Source organism: Equus quagga, chromosome 5, assembly GCF_021613505.1.
Source record: "Equus quagga isolate Etosha38 chromosome 5, UCLA_HA_Equagga_1.0, whole genome shotgun sequence".
Lineage (NCBI taxonomy): Eukaryota > Metazoa > Chordata > Mammalia > Perissodactyla > Equidae > Equus > Equus quagga.
In genome coordinates, this window is record NC_060271.1 from 24,653,138 (window position 1) to 24,669,135 (window position 15,998).

The window sequence follows — 15,998 nt, forward strand, 5'->3', positions numbered from 1 at the left end:
TATAGTTTACAAAAGAGCTCTCCAATGTAACTATGCATAAATCCATAGCAAATAATGCATTCTGTAGAGAAGGCTGGATTTTACAGATGGGCTAGTCCTGCCTCTCTCCTCTGGCTCAACAATGAGGCAGGTATGACCAACATGAGATTCTACAGTGCCAAGTGAGGAAGCACAAGATCATCTTTGGCACAATCTTCTTAGTCTCAAAAAATACCTATCTTTTACTTTGACAATCAGAATGCACTTTGAGCATTTTTGTAGTTACTTATCATCTTAAGTTAAGCTGCCCCCAGTAGACCTGCCACGTGGCTGCCCTATAGATGCCCCAGGTGGAGAGATGATCATAATTACTCACGTTAACAAAGGATTAAGGATGGAACAGTTCAAGACGTAATCTCGGCAAACGGAGCTATCTCCAGCTATGTTTCCCAGTGCCCAGACTGCCTGAAAAGGGGATGATGGAACTGTCACTCACAGAGCCTAGTGGCTTTTGTAAGTACTTTATATTCACAACTACAGAGTGAATACCCACCAGTACCCAGGACGAAAACCACATCAAAACCTGAGACACACCAAGCAAGCTCAGGTACCCACCCTGTTGACATGCTTATTGAGCACTTGCTCTGTGAGGAGGAAGTGATTGGAAAGTTGCATTTTTATAGCCTCACTGGACTGACCTTATAGGTTGTAATGGAGGAAAAAAATTCCAGTACCGCTCTCCACTCCTGTCCAACCAGCAAAAATTCAGTGGAAAAAAAATAGAAGTTGTGTCTTTATCTCTATGATCTGTAGGTACTGAGAAATGGGCATTGTGGTGTCTTTTTTCCAATATCACCTTTGATGCCAAATGTGTGGAGTTTTTTCCACACCAGCAACCGATTCTCTGCCACCAACTATGTGTCCAACAATTCAATTCTGACACTAACTCCTGGAGTTAGTGCAGACGCCAAAGGTTAACAGCTCAGCCTCACAAGGCTGCCCCCGCTTTAGAGACTAGTTGCAATTCCCAGGTACCACCTGTACTTTTGACTGACTGTCTATAAATTCTTAAGTTCCCACAATCCTCTCCTCAGGTTCAGTAATTCACTAGAATGATTCATGGAACCCAAGAAAACACTTTACATATGTTTCCCAGTTTATTACAATGGATGCAACTCAGGAAGAGCTAAGTAGAAGAGTGTACACAGGGCAAGGTATGGGGTGAGGAGTACAAGTGGCACAGAGCTTCCATGCCCTCTCCAGGCACACCACCTTCCCAGCACATTGATGTGTTCACCAACCTGGAAGCTCTCCGAATCTCACTGTTCAAGAGTTTTTATAACCCAATCTCCAGCCCTCTTAACCTCCCTGGGAAGGCTGGGGTGGAGGGGTGAGGAAGGGTTGGGAGGTTGGGGCTGCAAGTTCCCACCCTCTAATCCTGTGTTTGGTCTTTCTGATGACCAGTCACCCCCCACCCCCATCCTAAGGCTATGTAGGGGACCCATCCTGAGTCATCACATTAGTTTAGACTCAGGTGTGCTCCAAAGGGGCTCATTATATAAATAACAAAATACATTCCTATCACTCAGAAAATTCCCAGGTTTTTAGGAGCTCTTTGCCAGGAACTGGGAAAAAAGACCAAATGTATTTTTTACTATACCATAGGTACCATCAAGAATTAAGCCACGGGGCTGGCCCCATGGCCGAGTGGTTAAGTTGGTGTGTTCTGCTTCAGCAGCCCAGGGTTTCACCGGTTCAGATCTGGGGCGCGGACATGGACCACTCATCAAGCCATGCTGAGGTGGTGTCCCACATGCCACAACTAGAAGGACCCACAACTAAAAACATATGCAACTATGTACTGGGGGGCTTTGGAGAGAAAAACGAAAAATAAAATCTTTAAAAAAAAAGAATTAAGTCAAATTTGAGCATTACCTGTTCCTGTACATCCTCAAAGTCTGAGTTAAGCAGCTCTATAAAAATGGGGACGGCCCCTGCTTCAATGACAATTTTGGTCTGCTGAGAAGTTCCAGAGGCAATGTTCGTTAGAGCCCAGGCAGCTTCAAACTGAAAGCGAGATTAAGCCATGATCAGGAGGTCATTCCACACAGAGCAACCATGTCTATCAACTGGCATGGTAGTAAGCAAGAGGTAGCAAGAGGAGTAAGCCCCTTGCTCCTGACTAAAAAAACCTAAAACACGTGCCTTTTCCTCTCCCCCTTTAAAAGGGAGAAGACGTATGGGCAGTGATGTACTGCAACAGAAAGATGGAATCGGGCTTCAGTGGTCCCAGGTGTAGTTTTGCACCACCAAAGCACCCATGAGTCCTTTAGCAAGTCACTTTTTAATTTCCTGAGCCTCATTTTCTTCATTTCTGAAGCTAGATATAGGGTGAGATGAGTCTCTCAAAGTCCCTTTCAGCTGAGTTTGTAGTAAGTTCCAATGGATTGACTCATCATCCATTTCTGAGAAGAGCGACCCAGACAGGATAAATGATTTGCCTCAGGTCACACAGGTAATTAGACGTGGAATTGAACCTCTGATTTATAACTGAATGATCAGTTGTCATATTCTGTTATCTTTCCTTTGAGATTGTTTTGGGAAGAGATTTTGGCTCTCTTATTTGAGGCCAAGACCTCTGAGGCAACTGATAGCTTCTCGTAAATGTTTCCTTATATTACTTGTCCATTTCCTGAGAGACGTGTCTGTAGAAACATCTTACTGCAATTTCTTGGAAGAAGGGCTTTCATCTGGTACCCCTCCATCCCCGGCCTCACCTGTAATGTACAATTGTCATTCCTCTTCAGGAACTCCACAAACCGATCCACCACTCCTGGAGTGTTGATAACTTCATCTATTGGAGGACTAGGCTCTGGAGGAGGGAGAAAGGAAGGAGAGGGGAAGTCAGGAAAGGTTTTGGCTGATGCATTCACTGGGGTCAGCCCACCATCCTTCCTAGAAACTCCTGACCATCCTTACAAACATTCCCAAACTCCCTTCTGGTGAGGTGGTTTTAACAATAGCTGGCCATCTTTGACCTGTATAATACAGTTCGGATGCTAAGGACTAAAGCCAATCCTAATTTAAGTATGCTCACCTTTGGCTTACTGAACCTAAGCAAGTGAAGTAACCTTACTTACCCAAGCAAGTAAGAAAGGGAGAGAAGAAAGCCCAAGGGATGAGCAACCCTAGTCTAAACATTTCCCTTCTAAGACTAGCACTCTTTTCTTGGGAGGACTGCTTAATATACTGAGGCAAGAGAATTTTCCCTATCATACATCAAATTTTTATTGAGCATGAACTATGTGCCAGATATAGTTCTAGGTACTGAGGATACAGCAGTGAACAAAACCAAAAGTTTCTGTCCTCACGGAGTTTATATCCTAGTGTGGAGAGACATTCTGTTGTGTTAGAAGGTACTAAGTGTAGTGGGGAAAAAAGGACTAGGTAGAGCAGGGCAAGATTAAACCATTGAGGGTGGCGTGCAGCCTGCAGTTTTAGATAGGGTAGGGTAGGCTTCACTGAGAAGGCAGGATCTGATCATAGACGTGAGAGAGTTGTTACACAGATACCTGGCAAGTAGAGGATACCAGGCAGAGCGAATCGCCATGTAAAGGTAAGAGTGTACCTGGCTTGTCAAAGGAACACCAAAGCCAGTAGGGCTAGAGCAGAATGAGTGGAGGGAAGAAGCTGATGCGGTCAGTGAGAAGAAACAAGAGTCTACATCACGTAAGGCCCCTCTCTAGGGAGAACCAGGTTTTGTACCTTTGGAGAGCAGTTTCCGAAATTTCTGTGTGGTTGCTAACTGCAGGTCAGAATCATCAGAAAAGAGCATCTCCACCATCTCTCTTGTGATCACACTCTCCTAGAACATAAAACAAGTTCAAGACTGTGCAAACCCAAACTAGAGCCAAATATGAGCACATAATCCTGCTTGGCATCCTATTTTCTAAAGACTTGAGGGCAAGAGGATAGCATAACAGCAGGCTCAGAAGGTGTTTGTTTAATCCATGGCTGCTTCAAATTGGGACATTTGAAAGTAATTCCTAACCCCTGAGGCAACTAACCGATGGCTTTCCTTAAATCCTTCCTCAAGTGTCTCCATCAGAGATGAATCCTTACTGACTCCTTAGGCTGACCAGCTACAAGGGCCCATGGAAGAGAGAGCTTAGTACGGTTGCTGGCAAAGCTACTAGATGACGTGAACTGCCCAGTTTCTGTTCTGTAGAAGCAGGTATTTCCCACGCCCACCTAAAGTGCATGTAAGGGCCTTACCCCAGTGGTAGAGCTCACATAGGAGTCCATGAGGAGACTATCGAACATGGCGGCTTCTTCATTAATCAGCTCCACATTTCTCCGTTTAAAAAGCTGAAAGTAAAGTAAAGAGAAGAGATGGTAGCAAGACTACTCACTGAAGCAAAGAATGACCCAATGTTAAATTATGGAGTAACTGTCAAGGAAATGCTAGTGTAGTTGAGAAAATGCCAAGCTTAATAAGCTGACATGCAAAGATATTCAAAGGCTTTATATGTTATATCTAATTGTTTGCATTTTTTAAGAGAACACTTTTTTTGAGGAAGATTAGCCCTGAGCTAACTGCTGCCAATCTTCCTCTTTTTGCTGAGGAAGACTGGCCCTGAACTCACATCTGTGCCCATCTTCTTCTACTTTATATGTGGGACGCCTACCACAGCATGGCTTGCCAAACAATGCCATGTCCACACCCGGGATCCGAACCAGCGAACCCCGGGCCGCCAAAGTGGAACATGTGCACTTAACCGCTGAGCCACCAGGCTGGCCCCAAGAGAATACTTTTATAAGCAAAAATATCTTTAAAGATTTCTTTGCCCTTTGTATAAAAGGTGATGGGTATAAAAGGCTTTGAAGGAAAGAATAACGGTAAAGCAAGAGGGGGTGGACAAAAGCAGGTTAGGTGATTGCATCTAGACCTGGGCAGCGCACTAATTTGGTGGTGGTGTGTGGTGGAGTGTAGAGGATAATAAGGGAGGCATTAAAATAGTCTCACCCCAGGGAGACTTACAAAGAATGGACTCAAGAAACAGAAGTAAGCAGTCCAGAATGGCTGATGAACTTCTTAAAGGGCCAGACTTAGGGCTGGGGCTTGAAGGCCAGGTCTAACACTGACTATAGGGTGAAGAAGAGAGAAGGCAACAAGGGGTAGAACTAGAATGTTCTATTGAAGACATAAATGATGTCTTAAGTTGTTCTAAATTATGGAAAAGGGATAAGGGATTGATTCTCTCTTTCTCAAAGCTTCCAATATTTCTTTACAATGAAGGAGACTGGATGAGTGCCCCACAGAGCTAAGCTACTTGCCTCCTAAGAGGAAAGTGAGAGTGCAAGGTGGAGGCTAACCATGGCAGTTGGAGGCTTCCGCATCCAACCGTATGTCTGAGAATATTCCAGTTAACTCACTTGTTGCTCCCGCTTCTGCTTCCGGAGCTGAATGCCCTCTTCCTCTCTTCTTCGCCTCATCTCCTCAGGGTTTAGGGCATTGTTCTTATAACTCTTCATTCGATAATTATCTTTCCCTGGGCTCGCCATGGTCTCTAGAAGAAGGGAAGATACAAACACATTGGCAAAGGCTCTTAAGAAGGCAGCTTTTGGGCTTCTGTCCCTCCCCACCCTCCCCTACTTAGGGGGACCACAGCCTTGTCAAGGAGGCCTAATAACCTCAATAACTGCATCTGACATCTCTAGTACCACCCCACACCAACAAACACAGTCTCCTTTAATTATAATAAGCTTATTAAATAAATGCTATTATAGCAAGTGATATAGGCATAGTAGTTAAAAGTGTAGGCCCTGGAGCCAGACTGCATGTGTTCAAATTCTGGCTCTTCTACTTGTGAGCTGTGCACCCTTCAACAAGTTGCTTTAACCTCTATGCCTCAGGATCTCATCTTTAAAACAGAGACATAATAGTTCCTACTTCATAGAGTTGTTAGAAGGATTAAATAGGTTAATACATGTGAAGTACTAATTAGAAGAATGCTAGGCATGTGGTAAATGCTCACAAGCTATGATCACCTCCAAAACGAGAGAAAACAGTTACATGATTTTCCCAATAAACTCAAATATATTTAACCTAGCCAGGTAAAATACATTATAGTATATCCAATTCAGTGGAATACCATGTAGATAAATATATATGGGTTTTTTTTTTTGCTGAGGAAGATTTGCCCTGAACTAACATCTGTGCCAATCCTCCTCTATTTTGTACGTGAATCGCCACCATAGCATGGCCACTGACAAGTGGTGTGGGTCTGTGCCCAGGAAGTAAACCGGGTTGCTGAAGTAGAGTGTGCTGAACTTAACCACTAGGCCATGGGCCAGCCCCCATGTATCTTTATAAATGACCCATATGACCACCATCTACTTTTTAAATTAAAAAAATTTTAAATCTATTCTGTAATATTTGATACATAGAAAAAGATGAAGCATAATGTTAAGTTACCAAGGAAAACAATACAATGAGCATCTGTAAACCCTCCACCAAATCTAAGAACTAGAATATTATCAATGTGCTTGAATCTAGTTGTGGGCTCTTCCCCTATCCCAGGCTCCCCAATCCCCACTCTAACTCCAGCCAAAAGAAAACTGCTATCCTGAACTGTCATTATTTTTGCTTTGTTTTTATTAGTCCCATATATGTATATCCCTAAATATTGTATCATATTGTGTTTAGTTTTCTGAGCATTGTCCCCCTCTCCATTCGGTTTCTAAGATTCACCCATGTTTTTGCATGGAGCTGTATTTCATTCACTTTTCCTATGTTCTATTGTTTCACTGTATAAATACATGATAATTTATCCATTTTTCTGTTGATCTCCCCCATCCCTAGCCAGTTCTTTTCTATTAGAAACCTATTGGAATGTTATTGAGAAGTGGTGGATAAAAGTTTTCTGAAATTCTAATTTTCGCTTGAAAGTGAAAATTTTATCACTGACAACAAATACTGACTCACTTCCCACATTTTGAGAAAACGGCGGCCCAATACTTAAGTCTGAAGAAGCAGTTTGTCTGTAAGTCATTCTTTCAAGTAAAAACAGTGCCAATTTAAAAAGTGTCTAGTTTAGCTTAAGCCCTCAGGTGATTTTCCTCCATACACTTTTTCAAAGTTTGGATTTGTACAATTTCATCAAGGACATTCTTAAGTGAAACTAGCAATTTTTTTTCCTAAGAGTGAGTGAGTGGTGGTGAAGAATACATGACTACTAGTATTGTTTCATGCCACTGTCTTGATTTGTGCGAAGGCACCAAAAGCTTTATCCACCATTGGTTTTGTTTTTTGTTTTTTGTTTTTTTGCTGAGGAAGATTCACCCTGAGCTAACCTCTGTTGCCAATCTTCCTCTTTTTGCTTGAGGAAGATTTGCCCTGAGCTGACATCTGTGCCAATCTTCCTCTACTTTGTATGTGGGTCGCCACCACAGCATGGCTGCTGACAAGTGGTGTAGGTCTGCACCTAGGAACCATATCCAAGCTGCTAAATCAGAACACACCAAACTTAACCACTAGGCCACCGGACCAGCCCCTATCCACCACTGCTTTTGCAACATCAGTGCAAATGTCAACATAGTGAAAATGGCAAATAATATCTTAAAAATTTTTTTCCAGCTTCATTGAGATATAATTGACATGGGGCTGGCCTGGTGGCACAGCGGTTAAGTTCACACCTTCCGCTTTGGTGGCCTGGGGTTTGTCAGTTCGGATCCCAGATGTGGACATGGCACCGCTTGGCAAGTCATGCTGTGGCAGGCATCCCACATATAAAGTAGAGGAAGATGGGCACAGATGTTAGCTCAGGGCCAGCCTTCCTCAGCAAAAAGAGGAGGATTGGCAGCAGATGTTAGCTCAGGCCTAATCTTCCTCAAAAAAGAAAAAAATCCTGTTGGGATTTTAATTGGAATTGAAATATTAAAACAATATTGAATTATTAAAGTTATCCAATACTGAATTGCCATATAAATGAAATAGTCATGTGTCTCTCATTTTTTTTGTTTTCTTTAATGCTTTCCAATAAAGATTTAGCATTTTCTCCATAAAGATCTTCTACAACTCTTAGATTTATTCCAGGTACTTTTCTGGGGAGCTGGGGTGGGGGGAGTGTGGGAGGTTACTCTTATATCCAGACCAGACAACTTGATAAATTCTTATTGATTCCAAAAACCTGATTTTCTTTGTAGACAAATTACATCATCTGCAAATAACAGGTTTTTTTCTTTCTTATTCTCATACTTAAAAAAGAAATCTCTACTGAGTACTAGGAAGTAAAGATTTACTTACTTTTATCTTTTGCACTGGCTAGGATTTCTAGTACAATGCTAAAAATAAGTAGTGATAGGGAGTATCCTCGCTATATTCCTAATTTTAAGGAAAGTTTCTAACTTATCATTAAGATAAGTTTGCTCTAAGTTTTTGGCATACATCTTTGATCAAGTTAAAAAAGACTCCTCTATTCCTAGTTTTATATGAGTTTGTAAACATGCATAACTGTTGAACACTACCCGATCCTTTTTCTGCATCTACTGAGATGTTATATGGTTTTTCTCCTTAAAATGCATAATGAATGAATTCGAGCTACAGATTTTCTAATAGAATGTCAGCCATAAATTCCTGGGATAAGCCCAACTTGGTCATAATGAATTATCTTTTTTTATACACTGCTGGGTATGTTTTAATATTACTCAGAATTTTTATATCCTTGTTTATAAGTGATATAGGAAAAGTAAAGGACCTTCTCATATCATCCTTCTTTGGAGTTGTTATCAGAAGAATGTTCCTTCTCTTCATGTTTTCCAGAAGTACATATAAAAGTAAAATAACTTATTTATTGAAAATTTGGTAGAGCTCATCTATAAAATCATTTAGGCTTGGCATTTTCTTTGTGGGAATATTCTTTACTGCTGATTCAATATATTTATAAGGTTCAACATATTTATATGGTTATAAGGCTTGTCAGACATCCTATTTGAGTCAGTTTTAGTAAGTTATGTTATTCTAGGAATTTGTCTTTTCAAAAGTGTTAACATAAAATTGTTCATGATCTCTCTCTTTCTTTTTTTTGGCTGAGGAAGACTGGCCCTGAGCTAACATCCATGCCCATCTTCCTCTATTTTACATGTGGGATGCCTGCCACAGCATGGCTTGCCAAGCAGTGCATGGGGCTGCACCCAGGATCCAAACTGGTGAACCCTGGGCCGCCCAAGCAGAATGTGTGAACTTAACTGCTATGCCACTGGGCCAGCCCCAATGATCTCTTTTTAATCTCTTTAGTTATCCGTAGATATGTGTTTTTCATTCCTAATGTTATTTGTGTCCTCTTTTGTTCTTGAGAAATCTCACCAGAGACTTGACTGTTTTTAGTATTTTGAAAGACCCAAGTTTTGCCTTTGTTAATCCTTTCTATTGTATGATTTCTCTCTCCTTTCTAACCTGGGTACCAAAGTCATTAATGTTCAGACTTTGTGTTTTTATATTATCTTCCTAAGGCTTATAAATTTCCTCCAAATTAATATTTTCATTGTAATTCAGTTCTGAATATCTAATTTCCATCAGTTTTATTTGAATAATGAGGTTTTTAAAAAAAATTAGTAATGTTTGGTGACTTTCTGGTTATTTATTTCTAACATAATTACACTGTAGTCAGAGTCTTGAGGATTCTTTAAATTTACCAAGATTTGCTTTTTTTGCTTAATATATATTCAATTTATATAAGTGTCTCATGTGTGCTTGAAAGAATCTATATTCTTTAATTATCATGCATGGCATTCACACACCATACGTCCATAAAATCAAGTTGTTCATCATGGTGTTCAACTCTTCTATTGCTTTACTAATTTTTTTTCTGGACTTATCAATACTGAATGTATCCATTCCACCCTGTAATTTTATTTTGCTTTATATATTTTAAGACTATTCTGTTAGGGGTATACAGATTTAGAATAGTTGTATCTTCCCAGTGTATTTAAGAGTTTTTATTATAAACAGCCTAGTTATTCCTTAACAATGCCTTTTGTCTTATTTGGTTAGACATTAATATAGCTATCACTTTCACTTCCAGCCATGGTGGAATAACAGTGATTGGATTTACCCTCCTGTTGTAAACTGTTTCAGATATTGGACAACAGGCAGTGAAAAAGTGACTCTCAAGAGAAGGAAATAAATGAAGTGAGACTGACTTATCTCCTTGGCTTTCTGCCTGGAGGCACCTTCTAGACCACTGAGCAGGGAGAGAGTTACCCAACAGCACAGCAATCTCACTAGTTGAGGAAAGAGACTGCAGAGTTCAAGGAGACTGAGACAGCTGGAAATTGTGAGGCAGAGTTCCAGAGAAGAGTGAGATATACAGAAAAAAACCTCAGGAAATCTGCTTGGGGTTCCCCTCCCTTAAGTCTTGCCTGAAGACTATGGATACACACATATAGGGTCAAGTTTCAGAAGTTAGGCAAAGAGCAACTGGGAAGCTATCAGCTCAACAGTTCCCAGAGCTCACACAGGGCCGAAAGGCATTTGATGAACCAGAATGAAGATTCCTCACAGATCACTCAGGGCATTCAGTGAAGACTCTAAAGGGCCATGCCTTAAGGTAGGGGGATTAAACTACCCCTAGAAAAGACTACTAACAAAGCTTTAAAAACAAGACAAACTGGTCAACTGAGCAGCATGTAACACTGCCTATAAAGCTCTACATCCTTTAAAAAAAGACAACAAAAAATACATCAAAAATCCAATGAAAAATTAGTAGATATGCCAAGAAGCATGAAAATGTGACCCACAGTCAGGAGAAAAATCAGTCAATATAGACAGACGTAAAAATGATGCTTCAGTGGCCTGTGGGATGATATCAAATGGTCTAGTATAGCTATAGCTGGATTCACAGGCGAAACAAAGGAGGGAGGGAACGCAGAAAAAAATTTATGAAGAAACAAAGACTGGAAATTATCCAAATTTGATCCTATAAACCCAAGAAACCATGACAAACTTAAGTGTGATTAAAACAAAGAAAGTCACACTAAGGTACATCACAGTCAAATTCTCAAAAACCAGTGATAGAGAAAAATCTTAAAAGCTAGAAAGACTCATTACATACAAAAGACCAAAGATAAGAATGACCTGACTTCTTGCCAGAAACTATACAAGTCAGAAGATAATAACATCTTTAATAAACTGAAAGAAAAAAACCTGTCCAACTAGAATTCTATACCCAGTGAAAATACTTTCAAAAATGAAAGTGAAATAGACTTTTTTCAGACAAACAAAAGTTGAGACACTTTGTCTCTAGCAGACCTCCACTAAAGAAATGCTAAAGTTCTTCAAATAGAAGGAAAATGATACCAGATGGTAACTCAGATCTTCACAAAAGGAAGAACACTAGAAATGGTAAACATGTAAGTACACATAAAATAACTTTTTCTCATTTAAAAAGATTCTTTAAAGCTAGTAAATCAATGGAGATAAAATGGATTATAGAAAATAATCCAAAAGAAAACAGTTAAAGAAGAAAAAAGAACAAAGAACACAACAAATAGAAAACACACTGATTTCCAGTTACAACATTATAATGTTCAACTGTCCAGTTTTCAATTAAAAGAAAAAAACCCACTAAGCATACAAAGAAACAGGGAAGTGCGGCTCATTCAGAGGAACAAAATAAACTGACACAAACTGTCTCTGAGGAAGCCCAGAGACTGGACATACTAGACAAAGACTTTCAAACAACTGTCTACAATCCACTCAAAGAACAAAGGAAAAACATGGGCAAACAACTAAAGGAAATCAGGAATATAATGTATGAAAAAATGAGAATATCAACAAATACAAAAGGAACCAAACAGAAGTTCTGGAGTTGAAAAGTACAATAACTGAAATGAAAAATTCACTAGAGAGGTTCAGCAGCAGATCTGAGCAGGCAACAGACAGAAGCAGCAAACTTGATAGGAAAATTGAAATTATGCAGTCGGAGAAGCAGAAAGGAAAAAAGAATGAAGAAAAGTGAACAGAGCCTAGGGATCCATGAAACTCCAACAAGTAAATCAATACATGCATTATGGGAGTCAAAGAGACAGAAGAGAAAGAGGCAAAAGAAATTCTGAAGAAATAATGGCAGAAAACTTTCCAAATTTAATGTAAGACATAAATCTACACATAAAGATGCTCAGCAAATCCCAAGGAGGGTAACTCAGACCCATGTAGACACAATCAAACTGCTAAGAGCCAAAGGCAAAAAGAGAATCTTGAAAACAACAAGAGAGAAGTGACTCATCACATACAAACCAATTTCTTATCAGAAACCATGAAGGCCAGAAGGTATCGGGAAAAAACTGCCAAAGAATTTTATATTTGACAGAACTTCCCTTCAAACACGGGGAGAAATTAAGACATTCCCAGATAAACAAAAGCTGAGGAAGTTTGTTACCACGATACCTGCTCTACAAGAAATGCTAAAGGGAGTCCTTCAAGCTGAAAATGAAGGGAAATGAAAGGATGCTACACAGAAGCCAGTAAAGGTAACTACACGGGGAAATATAAAAGCAAGCATTATTGTATTTTTGGTTTGTAATTCTACTTATTTCCTACATGATTTAAAAAACAAATGTATAAAAAAATTATAAATCTATGTTATTGGGCGTACAATGTATAAAAATGTAGTTTGTGATAGCAACAACATAAAAGGGGGACTAAAGCTGTGGGATCAGAGTTTTCGTATGCTACTGAGGTTAAGTTAGTATCAACTCAAACTAGATGGTTAAAAACTAAGGATGCTAAGTGTTATCCCCATGGGAACCACAATATATAAAATACACAAAAAAACCCATACGTACACAAAATAAAAGTTAAAAATATACACAAACAAAAATGAGAAGAGAATCAAAAAAATTCTCTACAAAAAAAATCAACTAAACACAAAAGGCAGTAAAGGAAGGAGAGACAGAAAAGGCATAAGATGTATAGAAAACAAAGAGCAAAATGGGAGAAGTTCTTCCTCGTCAGTAATTACATTATATGTAAATGGATTAAACTCTCCAGTCAAAAGGTAGAGATTGCCATAATGGATTAAACAAACACATGATCCAACCACAGTCATGCACTTCCACATAAAGACGTTTCGGTCAATGATGGACTGTATATAGACATGACAGCGGTCCCACAAGATTAGTACTGTACAGCCTAGGTGTGTACCATCTAGGTTTATGTAAATAATACAGGGGAGGAAGAAATTTTCCTTGACCTTGCTAGGTTCTTCTGGCTGGCCTAAGAATTAAATCGACATGAGACAAATTAACAGGAGAAAAACAAACAAAAGTTTAATAACATGGGAGAAACCCAGGGAGACTAAGTCACCAAAATGGCTGACGCTCTCACCTTAAATACCATCCTCAGCTAAAAACAAAAGAAGATGTTGGGGGTGGGGAGAGTCAGGGACTTCAAAGGGAAAGAATGCAATTCACAGGTAGGTAAAAATGAGCAAATGTTCAGAAAATAAATGGCCACACGGAAACAGAAGAACACAGAAGGGAGCCCAACAAACAGGCTTTTCTAGGTTCCTCTCTGTCTACCACCAGGTTCATGTTATGCTAAGGTGATAGCTCTCTTCCTGAGACAGGTTTTTAACCTGAATTCTTTTAGACAGTTAAGGGGAAGGTAACAAGGAAAACTTTATGAGTATTTTCGTTCTTAAAAATAATCAGCCTAGGGCCGGCCCAGTGGCCAAGTGGTTAAGTTCACATGCTCTGCTTTGGTGGCCCAGGGTTTCGCCTGGGCACGGACATGGCACTGCTCAACAAGCCAGGCTGAGGCGGCATCCCACATGCCACAACTAGAAGCACCCACAACTAAAAATACACAACTACGTATCGAGGGGCTTTGGGAGGAAAAAAAATAAAAAAATAAATCAGCCTAAAATAATCCTTATGTTAAAAGATACATTTTGGGGTGGCAAATTTTGTTCTCCTTCAGTACACTCTATGATGCTTGCACAACGACGAAATCGCCTAATGATGCATTTCTTAGAACATTTTCCTGATGTTGAGCCATGCATGACTGTATATGCTGTCTGTAAAGACTTACTGTATATCCAAAGACAAAAACAGGTTAAAAGTAAATGAATGGAAACAGATTTCATGCAAATGGTAACCAAAAGAGAGCTGAGATGGCTATATTAATACCAGACAAAAAACTTTAAGTCAAAAACTGTTTCAAGAGATAATGGAGGACATTATATAATGATGAAAGGGTCAATTCATCCAGAAGATATATAAACAACTATAAAGCATATATACACCAAAATGGAGCCCCCACATATACGAAGCAAACACTGACAGAAGTGAATGGGAAAACAGTTCCACAATGGTATTTGGAGACTTCAACACATCACTTTCAATAATGAATAGAACACCTACACAGAAGATTAATAAGGAAATAGAGGACTTCAACAACATTATAAATCAGCTAGACCTAAAAGACATATAGAACACTACACCCAACAACAGCAAAATACACCTTCTCAGGTGTACATGGAGCATCCTCCAGGAAAGACTATGTTAAACCACAAAAAGAGTCTCAATAAATTCTAAAAGACTGAAATCAGACAGTGTATCTTCCTTGACCACATGGAATGATTCTAGAAACAAATAACAGAAAGAAAAGTGGAAAATGCACAAATACGTGGAAACTAACAACAGACTCTAAATGAGAAAGTTGGAGGATTCACACTTCCTGATTTCGTAACTTACTACAAAGTATTAAAAAAGTGTGGTTCTGGCATAAGGATAACCCTAGGTCAATGACATAGAATCCAGAGTCCAGAAATAAACTCACACGTCTCTGGCCAGCCAACTGACTTCTGACAGGGGCGTCAAGTCCATTCGATAGGGTAAGAATAGTCTCTTCAACAAGTGGCGCTGGGGTAACGAGATTTCCAGATCTAAAAGAATGAAGCTGGACCCCTAGCTTATACCATATACGAAAATTAACTCAAAATGAATCAACAACGTAAATACACAAGCTAAGACCATAAAAAAAGAGAGATGAAAAAATAAAATAAAAAAGAATAAAATATAGATGTAAATTTTTATTATCTTGAATTTGGCAATGGATTTTTAGCTACGACATCAAAAGTAGAAGCAAGAAAAGACATTAACAAGAAAGTAAAAAGACAAAGAATGGGAGAAATTATTTCCAAATCATACCTCTGATAAGGGTTTCAGATCCAGAATACATAAAAGAATTTCTACAACTCAACAACAAAAAGACAAATAACTCAACTTAAAAACGGGCAAAGGATTTGAATAGACATTTCTCCAAAGACACACAAATGGCCAATATGGACATGAAAAGATGCTCAACATAACTAGTCTTAAGGGAAAACCAAATCAAAACCACAATGAAATACCACTTCATCAAGATACCTACTACAATGACTATAATAAAAACAAAATAGTAAGTGTTGGCAAGGATGTGGAGAAATTAGAACCTGGTGTATTGCTGGAGGGAATGTAAAATGAAATGGCTCAGCCTCAGTGGAAAACAGTATGGCAGCTCCTCAAAAAATTAAACATAGAATTACTATATGACCTAGCAATTCTACTCTTTGGTATGTATCAAAAAGAACTGAAAACAGGGACTCGATCAGATACTATACGCCATGGTTCAATGCAGTATTATTCACAATAGCCAAAAGGTGAAAACAACTGAGTTCAACAACAGATGAACTGACAAACAAAATGTGGCATATACATACAATGTATATGTTTGTGGGTGTATTCAGCCATAAAAATGAAATGAAGGTCTGACACATGCTACAACCTGGATGAACCCTGAAGACAGTATGCTCGGTGAAACAAGCCAGACACAAAAGGACAAATATTTTATGATTCCACTTATATGAGGTACCTAGAATAGTCAAACTCAGAGACAGAAAGTAGATTAGAGGTTATCAGACGCTAAGAGGAGGGGGAAATGGGGAATTATTGCTTAACGGGGACAGAGTTTCTGT

General features: G+C 39.3%; 1 protein-coding gene across 1 annotated transcript in view; it reads right to left on the reverse strand.

The window, feature by feature from the left end:
• The window catches only part of KPNA6 (karyopherin subunit alpha 6), a 50,348-nt gene that overhangs the window by 10,752 nt on the left and 23,598 nt on the right, over positions 1–15,998 (reverse strand). Inside the window, exons 2-7 of the mRNA XM_046660939.1 lie at positions 5,416–5,549; positions 4,255–4,347; positions 3,745–3,844; positions 2,757–2,851; positions 1,915–2,046; positions 356–444 (exon numbers count right to left, since the gene is read on the reverse strand). Of these exons, the coding sequence (XP_046516895.1) occupies positions 356–444; positions 1,915–2,046; positions 2,757–2,851; positions 3,745–3,844; positions 4,255–4,347; positions 5,416–5,549 (643 nt within the window). The remainder of the gene's footprint in view (positions 1–355; positions 445–1,914; positions 2,047–2,756; positions 2,852–3,744; positions 3,845–4,254; positions 4,348–5,415; positions 5,550–15,998) is intronic.